The sequence below is a fragment of the Perca fluviatilis genome, chromosome 14, assembly GCF_010015445.1.
Source record: "Perca fluviatilis chromosome 14, GENO_Pfluv_1.0, whole genome shotgun sequence".
In the NCBI taxonomy this organism is placed as follows: Eukaryota; Metazoa; Chordata; class Actinopteri; order Perciformes; family Percidae; genus Perca; species Perca fluviatilis.
Window position 1 is genome coordinate 10,223,507 of NC_053125.1, and position 13,477 is coordinate 10,236,983.

The 13,477-nt window shown below is 39.1% G+C and overlaps 1 protein-coding gene across 1 annotated transcript in view; it reads left to right on the top strand.

The window, feature by feature from the left end:
- Positions 1–1,078, top strand: part of LOC120572687 (dynein heavy chain 2, axonemal-like) — a 29,904-nt gene extending 28,826 nt beyond the window's left edge. The window contains exon 4 of the mRNA XM_039822045.1: positions 1,055–1,078. Within this exon, the coding sequence (XP_039677979.1) occupies positions 1,055–1,068 (14 nt within the window). The 3' untranslated portion in view covers positions 1,069–1,078. The remainder of the gene's footprint in view (positions 1–1,054) is intronic.
- Positions 1,079–13,477: the final 12,399 nt, after the last annotated feature.

Below are 13,477 nucleotides of genomic sequence, written 5' to 3' on the forward strand. Positions count from 1 at the left end.
ATTTAATTGAGGCCATTATCTCTGTAGGAGTAGAAGCAAATTTGTCAGCTGAATGATTAGGATTGCTTTCATCGAACTCCTCTTCACCTATGCAATTGTTGTTGTAAATGTGAGTTGTGCTTTGGAATATTGGTGCAATTGTATAAGCTTTACCCAGTTCCAATCATTTAGGAAGAACTGATCTGTCAGTTTATGAAAAACAACAAAACAAGAGATTTAAAAGCATTTAAGTCCCAATGCATTTTTTATGAGTAGCGCTCCAGTTACCCTTAATGTTATGCCTTTCTCTTTACACACCTCCCAGATGCCATGTTTGTCTTGTTCTGCTTGTGTTTGACACCTAACACTTTTGAATCTTTTAAAGTGCTTCTTTCCTCGCCCCATGTCTGTGGATTGGAACCACACTCATTTTCATTTGGCAATACATATTTGTTATTGTGGCTTTTCAAAGAGGATTACAGCAGGTGAAAATTCCCTATAAAGAAATTAAGATTCAAAATCACACATTCACAATAATACCTCCCTTAAGTTCATTTTTTAATTTGATGCTGCTTACAAAGGAAGATATGTGATTTGTGGAAAATAATTATCTTGAGTGCTGTCAAGTATAATGAAGGTTGCTAGCGTACAGGTGAAATGTCTCCCCTCTGACTCACTGAGCAAAATTTTCATCTTGATGATCACAGTCCTGTAACGGTAGAGCCGTTGGAAAAAACAGATAAAAAGACATAAAACACAAAGCAGCTCGATGATTTGGGGAAATCACAAGGAAGGTCACAAAACAAGAAAACATTTCTCAGATTAGGAAATTAATCAAACTGATAGTTATAAAAGAAAGTAACAGCGAAAAAAGAATATTTCCCCTGGTCTGTGTGCCCTTGAAATGTATTGTGAGGTAAACGTAATGAAAATGTTCTTAAACTTTGACAAAGACAATATGTTGTCTTGAATCCAGAATCAGCCAGAACCAGTCAGATCATACGGTAAATAACACATACATGCAAACACACCTATGTACAGTAACTGGTGCTCTCTCTGTCTGCCCTCTCCTTAGGTACGTTAAGATAAAGATCCCAACTTCTCCAGAGTTCAGTTTCCTGTCTAAGGCCACGGCGGTGAGGGACTGGAGCATTCAGGGCCTGCCCTCTAACACATTCTCTACTATTCACCGGACAGTACATTTAAGTCTATTGACTGAGCAAACAGAACATCCCCTTGTTGCACTCTGTGCGACTTTGGCCTTCCTGCATTTGTTGATGACAATATGACTTAACTGTTATCAGCGAAGCAAACAGAGGTGCAGAGTCCTCCACATATATACTCTAATATTCTGTCCTTCTGAGTGACAGCAAGTAGGAGAAGTGAACAAAACATTTTTAGCTTTTATTATTATATGACTTGTATAGCTTTTCTCTGTGCAGTGTGTTTTTCGTGAAATCATTGTGCTACATTCAGCTTTGTTTTTCATGTATTGCTATTTTGTACTCAGTGTTATACACAAACAGAAGTTGCTTTTATTATGTTACTATATGTTGCGTTTTCCCCTTTCAAGATGGCAGCTGATGATGGACCTTCAAGGCCAAGCTCTGAAGTGGAGATGAAAACAGTAAGTCTTGGCTTAGCTGATCTATACATTACTATTGATCTGTCTCTATACTGTTGCAAAGTTGCATTTCTGTAGCAAAATCAAGGAAATGCAGGGAATTCTATTCAAATTAGACATGGACTAGAATCTAACTATACAAAACACATTTTGGTATTTGTATTTATTATTATTTTTTTTTAATTTGTTGCAGTTGATGACTGTTTTCATCGAGTGTTGTACATTTAGCAGCACAGGTAAGGTGTACACAGAGGATACTGGGTGACGACTTAACATTTCAACAAGAAGTTAGTTGAGATTGAATGGAATGAGGAATGAATGAATTAATATACTTAGTTATGAATGGGTTCCACAGTTGTAATAGGGAAACATTTATCTAAGTGTACTGTATGTGTGGAGTGGAAGCAGCTTTTTAAAAGCAGCAATGTTCTATCTTGATATCACTTCATCCCTTATGCCTGCATTAAAATAGTATGCAAAGTGAAATTTCTCTTCCCATTGTTGCTACTGGTTGATAGTGTCAATGAGCGTGTGTTAAATGTACATGCACAAGTTGAAAAGCCTTTATTATCATGGCTATGCCATTAAACTGTTGGGAAATCCATTCCCTTTATGTAGACTGCTTTGTGTTACATTACAGTCAGACCCAAGTAGCATTCCCCCATTGTTTTTCATGACGTGTACAACTCAATTTTTGTCCCCTGTAGGCCAAATATATACATATGTTTGCCTCTGGCTGCATATTTCCATCGACTTCCTATGCATTTCTTGCAAGCTTTAAATGTTGCTTTGCTACCCAGCAGGTAGCAACAAATAGAAAACTTGGAGCAGTTGAGAGTGTTTACAGAATGCTTTGTACAGGGAACGGAAACTGCTGCAGCTTAAATCCATTGATATAATCAGGGGGGCACCATTCCTCCGTTTGCCACTCTAGGCAATCACTAAAGTTGCCTCTGCCACTAGTTACCTCCCATGTTCTTTCACCACACTCTCTCTCTGTAAAGCAGTTTAGCCTCAAACATTAACAGGTTGAGGAAAGTAATCAATGTATTGAAAACATGTTGCCAGGCATGAGAACATGAGCCTGTATAGACACATTTATAATGGAAACCAGATTGCCTTATGCTGTTAATTGCATTGCAGTGAAGTGCATTATGGTCATTTTTATTTCCTCTCTAGTTGGTAGCTGCATTTACATGGAGCAGTTTATTTAAATAAAATAAGAGCTCAATCAAAATAACAAATGCCTCATTGTATCAAATTAGCTCATTACGAAATTCTGAATTTTAAAATGGTTGGTTTAAAGATTTTACAATTTGTGTAACATAGTGTAATTTCCAATAATTTAAGCATTAGTTTGCTTGAGGTAAATTGCTGAATGTGATGGCCTTATGCATGACAGATTTTTGATTACTGAGTGTGGGGCAAGGAAACAGGACACTTTAAAGGCACAAACTGGGATCCAAATGTAAAGAAAGGTGTCATCCGACTACCAAAATTAAAGATTGAACTCTTCTGTCACTCTCAAATTGATTTACTGGTCTCTTAACATTAGAAACTACATCTTAATTGAACTTTTCTGATGCTGTTGCTGTTTAGGTAACAAACGCAAAACAACCCTGGACCCTGAAGTACTACAGTATGTACATATTCCTTTAGGTCCTGAATGTGTCGTCTGAGAGCGAGAGAGAGAGAGAGAGAGAGAGAGAGAGCGAGAGAGAGAGAGAGAGAGAGGTGGCTGGACTATCAAAGAGCGAGAGTGAGAGGGCAAAGGAGAATGAGTTAGTAAGTCACCTAACTATTTTTCCATCCCGATCTTTAGGTCAACGTCGTTCTCTTACACCACCTTCTTTTCAAAAGGTCCGTCTCCACAAAACCTCGCCTCTCTCTACTTTCTTTTCTCTGGCCAATTTCTTCCTAGTGGGTGCCTTTCAGACAGTTTCTTCCTCTTTGGTCTTTCTGCCCTTTCATTCTCTCTAGGACCTTGCTCTGCTTCATTGCTCCCACTTCATTCAGCTGCCAGTTAACAATGTAGCCACAGTGTGACATTTAGGGACAATTGAGTTGTGGCAGTTATAGATTGCGACTGCAGCGTTTCAGAGTGATGTATTTGTCTAATAGCCGAGTCGTCTGTTCCTTCTGACGATGATAATCAATAACCCTTTCTGTGTATTTGTTCATCTATATACCCATCCATTGTGGTACAAGTATAACCTCAATTCTCATAAAGTACAACAAAATTCATTTTAAGAACACATTTACCCAAAGTATAAATAAATGCTTAAGTTTTTTTTACCAATGGGAAAAGTCCAAGCCAATTCATGTGATTATGAAAATGAACACACAGAGACAAACCCTGCTGTGCTTTACATCACCCTATAACTATGGATTATACCTCATTTCAGCTCTTTCTGGTAAACTCAATATACTTGACTTTTTCAGTACTTAAGCAAACACAGTAGTAAAAGGCATTTTACAATTATTCTTTTTGTCACCATTGTACATATGTTTAAAACATATGTAAACAACAAACCCCCCATCATTAAGATCAGCTTGCTACCACAGAGGTGAGGTGTGAGGATGAAGGGAGTATAGCTGAAACTAACAATTTGACAACAGTTGATTATTTTCTTTTTTTAATCAGTTAGTTGTTTGGTCTATAAAATGTCAAAATTGTGATAAATGCCCAAGGTGACTTTCTCAAATGTCTTGTTTTGTGCACATCTCCAAGATATTCAGTTTACTGTCACTGTGGAGTGAAGAACCTAGAAAATATTCACTTTTAAAAAGCTGCAATCAGATAATGTTTTCATAGAATATGACCAAACCGATTATTAGATTATCAAAATAGTTGGTGATTCATTTAATAGTTGACAATTAATTAATTCATCTTTGCAGCTCTAGAAGGCAAAGAGGGAAGGAGAAAATGAAGGGATTGAAAAAAGTTTCAGAGAGGACCAGAAGAGGGCAGAAGAAGAGAAAAGGTTGCGCAAATAAGTAGAAAGAAAAGCAGGAGAAGGAAGTGGGGGAGGAGAGGTTCTACAGGGTAGATGTAATGAGCCTCGTCAGGATATTATCCAATCCTTAAAAAAAATGTGTGGATGACTTATCTGGGTAGTTAAATGCTTGTTAAATGTTATATTTTTGGTAATCTCATAATTATTTCATGTATATATGCATATGATTTGGTTATATTTTTCCCTGCAGTGCTGGTCTAGAACAGTTACTAAATATGCTCAAATATATATGCGGCCACTATTACACACTAGTGCTGACTGTGACATCACAGTTATTGCTACAAAGATTAATAAGTGGTAACTGGATGCAAAGAGGATAGAACATTTGTATTTCTTTCTATGTCAATCATTTTTATATATTGATATTAACAATGAGTCAACTCTGTGTGTGTGTGTGTGTGTGTGTGTGTGTGTGTGTGTGTGTGTGTGTGTGTGTGTGTTTATGTTTGTGCGTCAGATAAGCAGAGAATGATAAAGCACGTTATTTATGAATATGTGTGGATTAGGTAGAGAGCAGCATAATTGATGGTATTTGTTAATTCTTCCAAACGCTGCATCTTATACTTCGGCTATGTGGCAGCTCTGAAGTTTGATTCTGGGAACGGTTCTGATAGTGATGCTGATGATTTGTCTGTAGCTTTGAATTGTATTTGATTGATGCGGGGAGATACAGAGGAAGATGGGACAAAGTGGGGGAGTATAGGGAGATGACGATCTTAGTAAGAGGCAGTAGGAGATGGGACAGGGAAAGATGAAGGGGGAAGAGGGATGAGCATTTAAGAAAAGAAGAGAAATGAGGTGAGGGAGGAGGGGGAAAAATAGACAAATAAGTGAAGGAGGACAGAGGGTGGGGGATGGCATGGAGCCATAGCAGGAGGACGTATATAGAAGGAAGAGGGATGAGAGAAGAGAAAGGTGTGGAAAGGGGGACTAATTGAAATGAAAAGGAGTGCTGAGGTCAGTAAATAACTAGTTTAAAAAGCTAAAGACAGAGACAAAGAGAAAGGGGAGAGCTGAAGAAGGACCAGGAAACATTTCATAATAAATTTGTAATACATAAATGTATATGTCAAGACAAATGAAGACTCTGTACTCACATGGTGCTCTGCTACAGAGTTGTACATTGCACTCTTTTTTATAGACTGTATAGACAATATAAAATAGTAATTCACTTGTGAATTGTTATACAGACTTAAAACAGTAGGAAATATTGACACAAAATGAAAAGGACATGCAAGGTCTGCAACCCAATAATACAGACCAAAGATTCCAAAGAGAATAACTATTTAACACAACTGGGTATTGTAGGAGTGCACTCTGTATGAAGTAGACTCGAGCAAAGACTAATTTCCACTGCAGCAATGCTGACGGATGGACTAAAGGAACCTTATTTTACCCTATAAATGTTTTATTCCTAGATCCTCCAAACTATTAGCTGCTTCCCCTTTGTTTCTTTTCTCTGCCTCTCTACCTTTCTTTCTTTACCCTCTCTCAACCTCTCCTAAGCTCTCTGCTGGGATCAAACTTTTAGCTCCGACTTTGTTCTAAGTCAGCGTGTTCTTAAAATTACAGGGAAAGCTTTGGCCAGTAGACCCTAGGCAATACTAATGTCCAAACTGCATGTACAATACATGCACTTGAGTTATAGCACTACATGCTCCACTAGTATCTACAGTACATGTCTGGGGGAAATTTCGGTATCAGGCAGTAATTGTTTTGTGACTAGACCCTGGATTAGATTTGCCTTGGTTTGGTTTGGGTTATTTAATTGTGGTATTATTAAATATTTATATTTAGTTTACCTTTTCTTTGGGGTGGTTTGTATTGCACTGGGTTGTGTAGCTGTGTTCAGTTTGGTTGATTTAGCCTTAGGTTTGGTCATGAAAAAATAAACTACCAAATATACCGTAATATAAGCAGTCAAAATTGAAAACCTAAAAGGTTTAGGTAGAATGAATGCGTGTGCATGAGCAGTGATTGACACGCAGTTAGACACACCCCCTGGCCCTGATTGGTGCATCTGAACAGGGAGCTGTGGCTTTTTGCAAATTACACTACAGGCTGTAGGTGGTGCCAGAGGAGCCAGATTTTCTTTTTAAAATGACCTGCTTCATGTAGTTCTACTCGAACATAGGATCAGTTTCACCAAATATGACAGAAAGTTAGTTTTATAAGGCTTACCCTACTGCACCTTTAACTCTGTAGGGAGAAAAAGAGGTAATAGGAAATTAAGAAGTTTCAGATATAACCTTAGAAATGTGGAGCATAACTTGAATCCTTTGATCTTGGAAACACTGTATAATGTGCCTTTACAGTTACAGAACATTCAGTGTATGTTTAGAGCTATCGTAAGCGGAATAAAATATTCCTTTAGAAGAGGTACATGTCATTCTAGGACACTGGTTCCCAACCTTTTTTGGCTTGTCACCCCTTAAAATGAAGAAATGTCTAGTTGGAGACCCCTTATTACTGGTTGCATATGTCAGTGAGTTATGTATACTTCAACCAATTGATTTTTATTCTTGGTTTTATTTGAATAATTTTTAGAGGCCTGATTAAAAAAAAGCAATGATTAAAGGAGAATACTAACAGGATTATGTTTTTTTTTTTTTTTTTTACATTAATTTACCTGCTCAGATTGCTGTTGTAGGGTTCCTGCCCCCCAGGTTGTGACACTGACGTAGGAGATATATAGTGATTCTTTGGCATTACTGTATGTAACACGGTGTGTGTATTCATCTTCTGCAGATACACGTGCCATGGTCTGTTGGAGGCAGTGGCGTAACGAGCCAACACCGGGCCCCTATGCAGGATTATCAATGCAGCCCCCCTACTACAGTACGTGATGACGGCGCAATGTCCACGAGTAGGCTACCATGAATAGGACAGGATAGGATCATAGAGACACAGCATATAAGAGATGAGATGACTGACAAAATCAGGAGTAGCCTACGCGCACCACAACAACAGAAGATCACTGTTGAATGCGCACCATAACACATGAAAAAACGCACAAGGGCAGTCCTTCCAGGATTTCGCGGCCTTTTTTTGAGATTGTTCCGGCCCAAAATGCCTGATTTCACGGGAGCTTTTGTAAAAAATTGCGATAAAAGTTGCAATGTCTTTTGTATTTTTTTTGCAATGAAGTTGCAGAAGACAGTGAAAGTTGCAAAAAAAAGTAGCAATTTTTTTGGATAGTTCTTTAAAAATAGAAAGGAAACTTGTTTTGGGGAGAATAATAATTATTACTATTAATTAATTACTCTGGGCTGAGATTTCCTAGGAACCTTACCAAAAAGGCTCAGGATGCTGCAAATGTTGGTATAATATGAAAATGGCTGGTGTATTTAAGACAAAAAATAATAATTTATTGAATGAATCAAATATGAACATATATGTCACTGTCAGTGGCTTGTTGATCTTTACATTGTTAGTTAATTTCCTATCCTGGCCACACATACACACATTCATATGGTTTGATAAAGTACTTATTGGACTTTAACTTATCATTGCACTTACAATAACGAGCATAGCTGTCCTCAATTTAGGTCATCCTGTAGGTTCCTGCATCCATCATGTGTGATTGTGTGTGTGTGTATGTGCGCGCGCATCAGTCGCGGGGGGAATGGAGCAGCAGCCCCGTCTGCTGCAGAGAGCCGACAGTATTGAAACAGCAGCCGCTGACTTTATAGTGAAAAATCGTTACAGTGTACATTAATGTAAAAAAGTATCCAGGTTGGCAGGACGGTCTGAAATGTTTTTGACCCGTTCTCACTCCTGCTTGGTCAGTGGCTACACGTGGGACTGCTGTCGCGAGTAAAGAAAATGTGATAGGGGGCCCCGGCTGTCAATCAATATCTTCCAGTGATGCGGGCCCCTGATTGGTCCGGGCCCGTAAGCACCGCTTACCCTGCTTACCGATAGTTATGCATCTGGTTGGAGGTCCTCAAGCTGCTCTTTAGCTTCCAGATGCATGTAGGCCAGGATTAATCAGTGTGGTGCCCAAGGGTGACCACACTCAAAGTGCCCCCTCCTCCTACTTTACATGTAAACCAGTCAAATATGATATGGGTATAAAGACCATAGATTGGCAGTTATTCTTACATACTTTTTTTCCTTACAATTTCACGTTTGATTTAATGTTGTGCCCATAGTGTGTTTTTAGTCAGGTTTGCTCTTGGAACGCAACTGGCATGGCTGCTGGCTTTGAGCCAGACCTGTGCCCGGAGAGTCAGGGCTGCCAGGCCAGACTGATGCAGCCCCACAAATATTTTAAAAGTTTAGTCGTTGTCTCAATCATTTGGTGCCCCCTCAGCACTGCAACTTGGCTGGTGCCCCTGGGCACTCGCCCAATACCATATAAGGATAATCTGGCCCAGGATGTGTGCCAACTCAACATGTTTGAGTCCAGCTTCTTCCTCTGAAGGAGGACTTGTAAGAAAACACAAAACACACACAAACATCTTGCTTTCATCTTATTTGATTTGAGATAATCCAACAGGACAAACATTTCATTGGAACATGCTTAATGCCCCAAAAGGAATTCCACTGTAAATTCAAATGTAGATATGTGAAGAAGTTATGCTTCCCCTCAAAGACACCCCCTTCATTTACACTGTTTTTTTCTGAAGTAGTATGTGTCACAGCCATTAGAAGATAACTTTTATATATCTTGCTTTTTGTGCCAATGGATTTCTATCATAGAGCTGGATGAGCTGCCCAATTTATACTTACATGTACATTTCTATCCACTTCCCTCAAACCCTGAGAAACTTTGCTTTACCACCAGGTTTTATGTGTTGTTGGAGTTTTTTATTGTTTTACTGCTGCTGCAAGACAGGTATAAAGCTGGGGGCTATTTCACAAAACCTAGATAGCGGATTAAGCCAGGATTTACCAGTTATCCTGGCTTAATTTGGCCTTGACTCGGTTTCACAAAAGCAGAGGCACCATGGAGATTTATTCTGTGCAGCTAGCCTGCTCCTGACCAGGCTAACAGCCAGGATTTATTTAATCCTGGAGCCTTTTCTCTTCACTCAGAGGACAATGGTTTTTGACCTTATATTTAGCTTGGGCGGAAGAAAATGATGAATATACTCTGTTACATTCATTTTTATAGTGTGCATGGAATTTGTCACTTAATTATCTTTATAGTTTCTAGATTTTAGAGTCCAATTTCTTCAGTGTCTTTCTTTTCTATGTCCATATAGACGTACGAGGGAGCAAAGCATGTAATATGTAAAAAATAAAAAATAAACTGAGAAAAAGAATGGCAAATGATTGAGTTGAATATACATTTACGAACTACTACTCTTAACTGAGTAGTATTCAGTGAGTCACTTGTCATTTGCAAAATGAATAGTTCACTTTGCATTAAAAACGAGCAGTGGAAGTTAATATGACTTAGGTAATTTATATTTAAGCCCATGAGAGAGAATCAGTGAAAGAGATATTTACGCATATCATTGTAGAAAATTGATCTTCATGGTAAAATTATCTTCTGCTTACTTTTAAGGCAAAGAGTACAACTGTTAATTTGTGCAAATGATTAGTAGCCTAATCCTTGAATGGTGTGATTATGACGGTTTCAATTCAGAGCAGTGGTCAGTTAATATTAGTACTGTATATATTTAGGCTACTTACGCATTCAGTCGGTCTGCCGTGTTTCTTTATTATTTTAAACAAATAATATGTTTCATGTTATCATACTTCCACAAGAAGCTGCTGCTCACTCGGTATAAAGTATGTACAATGCGTATTCTCCATTTTAGCATCAGTAAATCTGTGATCGACCTCGCGGTCTGTTAAGGAAAGCCGTGAACGTGCATCTATCCAAATTACTTCATCCTGGCTCGACCTAGTCTCCTCCTCAGCCTGGCTTGGCCGTCGTGAAACACACCTATCCAGGCTGCACAGATTAGACTAGGTCAAGCCTTGCTTTATTGGTTATCCTGGATTTATATATTCTGCTTTGTGAAACTGCTCCCCGGTGTATGAGTGCTTGAGAAAGGCAGCTTGTGTGTGTTGGTGTCTTGATCATGCGTTTCCTGCTGTGTACTGAAAAGTTTCAAGGTTTTTGCTTGACAATTGAGAACAGCTGTATGCTTTCTGTATTTGATTGAAAAAACAGCCCCCTGCCAGTGTGTATATAGTATACCCTGGTGATGAATACATGTATTCTCCTCTGCTTTTTCTGACAACTGAGGATCTATTCATAGCTGCTTGACTGAAGGGAGAAGAGTGTGTCCGTATGTAGATATCTGTCACTCACTTCCGTTGCTTTATTCCATCAGTGGGAATTCAAATTGACAAAGTTGTGCTCAATATTAATGTGATCACAGGAGGATTTTGCTACTGCCAAGATTTCTTCTCCCCTCAGTTTAGAGTTGAGTCTAGTGTTTATGTAACTCATTTAATGATGTAGGGTCATGATTCATGACTTGTATTAACTCAGCAAGTTTAAGGAAAGTTTCACTCTACATATTCTTAATGATAACATATAATAAGCCCTACTGTCTTACCTATTTCTCTTTCTCCTTACCTTCCTTATAGTATGTATTCCCTGACCTTTAGTTAGTTACTTAGTTTCTTCTCTGTAATAATAAGAGTAAAAAACTGTTACGTCCCTAATTTGTCTAGGGGTGGGGGACGCAAACAATTTAAAATAATAAACCCGGGAGATCTAGACAAATGGTAAATAAGGTAATTTATTGGACAACCGCAACACAAAGCAACTGAAAGCAACCTCCACAAGGAAGAAGATTACTGGCTCTTTGTCAGTGGCTCAATTCAGGTTTTCATAGCTTCTCAGGGCAACACTTCTGTACTCACACTGCTCATACGGCAAACTCTGCTCGCTCTGCTGGCTTGCACTGAAACTTCACCCTCACTCTGGCTTGGCACAACCAGTTAACACCTTCCCTGATCAGCTGCAGGAGTGACATCACCAGCACACACCTGAAGAGAATCACACACACAGGCAGACAACACAGCAAAACAAAACAAAACAAAACACGGCACGTAACAGTTAGTTAGTTACTTAGTTTCTTCTCTGTAATTGCTCGCTTGCCCTCTCTTTCTTTGTTGCTCCTCCTCCTTGGTAATTGGGAGAATAGCTGTAATAAGCTGCAGAAGATGTTGAGAGCCCCTTCTGTGTCATTGTTTATTGTTGCCGCCTGTTTTCTACTGCTCTACAAGCTGTGAGTGTCAGCTGTTATCCCATCTATCCCTGTCACTTCTTATGTCTTCTATCCATGTGACTGCCTCTCTCTCTCTCTCTCTCTCTCTCTCTCTCTCTCTCTTTCTCTCTGTTTCTGACTGAGCCCACCCACATTCCACCATAAGCACCTATTTGATGGCTAAGATGGCAACCAGAGACTGAGGCGATGTCGCAATTGTGCTGTAATTCTCAGCTGTTGAGTTTAAATTGAGAACTAATTTTGTTTTGAATTTCATAAAGCCTATGATATTGTTTCAATTATGGGTGAAGTGAGTTACATCTTGTTGGCTCACCTATTTTCACTGACTCTACTCTCTCTGTCCTATCCCCATTCACCAGCAGGACCCCTCTGATCCTTGTTCTCCTGGGGTGGACCCCACATGCAGCTGGCTGAGTCCTCTGGTATGAGCAAGCACTTCCATGCTCTCTCTCTGGGTCAGGGACAGGTCCCCATTGCCAAGAGCACGATAGAGGGCTTCAAGAACGGTAAGACACTATCTTTGCTTTGGTTCCTCTGTCTCTGATTTGTTCTGTTGCTTAGCAGTGTTGTTGTTTTTTCTCCCACAAGTGTTCCAGTGTCATTTGCGCTTGACAAAGTGCACAAAATCCTTGATGAATATTTGATTGATTTGGTTTATTCAGATGAATCTTTCACTCACTGTATCGACCCCACTGTTTCCCTGCTTGCTCATGCTCATCGGCATGATTTGCAGCTATTTATTATACCAGTGGAGGCCTGGCTGTCAGTTTCTATGCTTTGTTGCCTTTCAGACACGCCTCTCTGCAACTAGGGAAATGTCACTGTTATACATCAAGCAATTTGTTTGTTTGGGGAAGTCAATTTTTATTGTCTTTACTTTGATTCATTTTTACCCTTCCATGTCTTCCTTTCTTTGCCTTAGGTGCATAACAGTCGCAACGGCCTGGGTACAAATGGCACACAACCAACTGCCAACTCCATAGCTACTACCATGTAACAATAAATCATCCCTTACTGTTATGTTACAGAACACTGATTCTAAAAGTTGTATACTTATTTAATGAAACATGCTTCTGCATACAAACGTTTTCCTAATCGTTTAAATTAAAACAACACACAGGTATGGACTACTTTCTCTATAAGTAGTAGTACTACTTTTAACTGTAGTTAAAAGTAGAGTAGCTCAATCGATCAGGTTTTAAAAATCAATCATAATGGACCACTACCTCCTATTAATGTAGTTAAAAGTAGGGTAGCTCATTCTGTCAGGTAAGAAATATCTCTCAGAATGGACTACTTCCTTGATAAATGTGGTAAAGAGTAGAGTAGCTCATTCTGTCAGGTGGGAAATTATCAGAATGGCCTACTTCCTCTATAAATGTAGTTAAAAGTACAGTAGCTCATTCTGTCAGGTAGGAAATATCTATCAGAATGGCCTACTTTCTCTATATATGTAGTTAAAATTAGTGTACCTCATTTTGTCAGGTAGGAAATATCTATCAAAATGGACTAATACCTCCAATAAATGTAGTTAAAAGTAGGATAGCTCATTCTGACAGGTAGGAAATATCTATCAGAATGGACTACTACCAAGCATGTCCTTTTGGGGCCAGTGTGGTCCCACTGCAGCCAGAAAAATGGGCCCTGAGTAGGGTTGG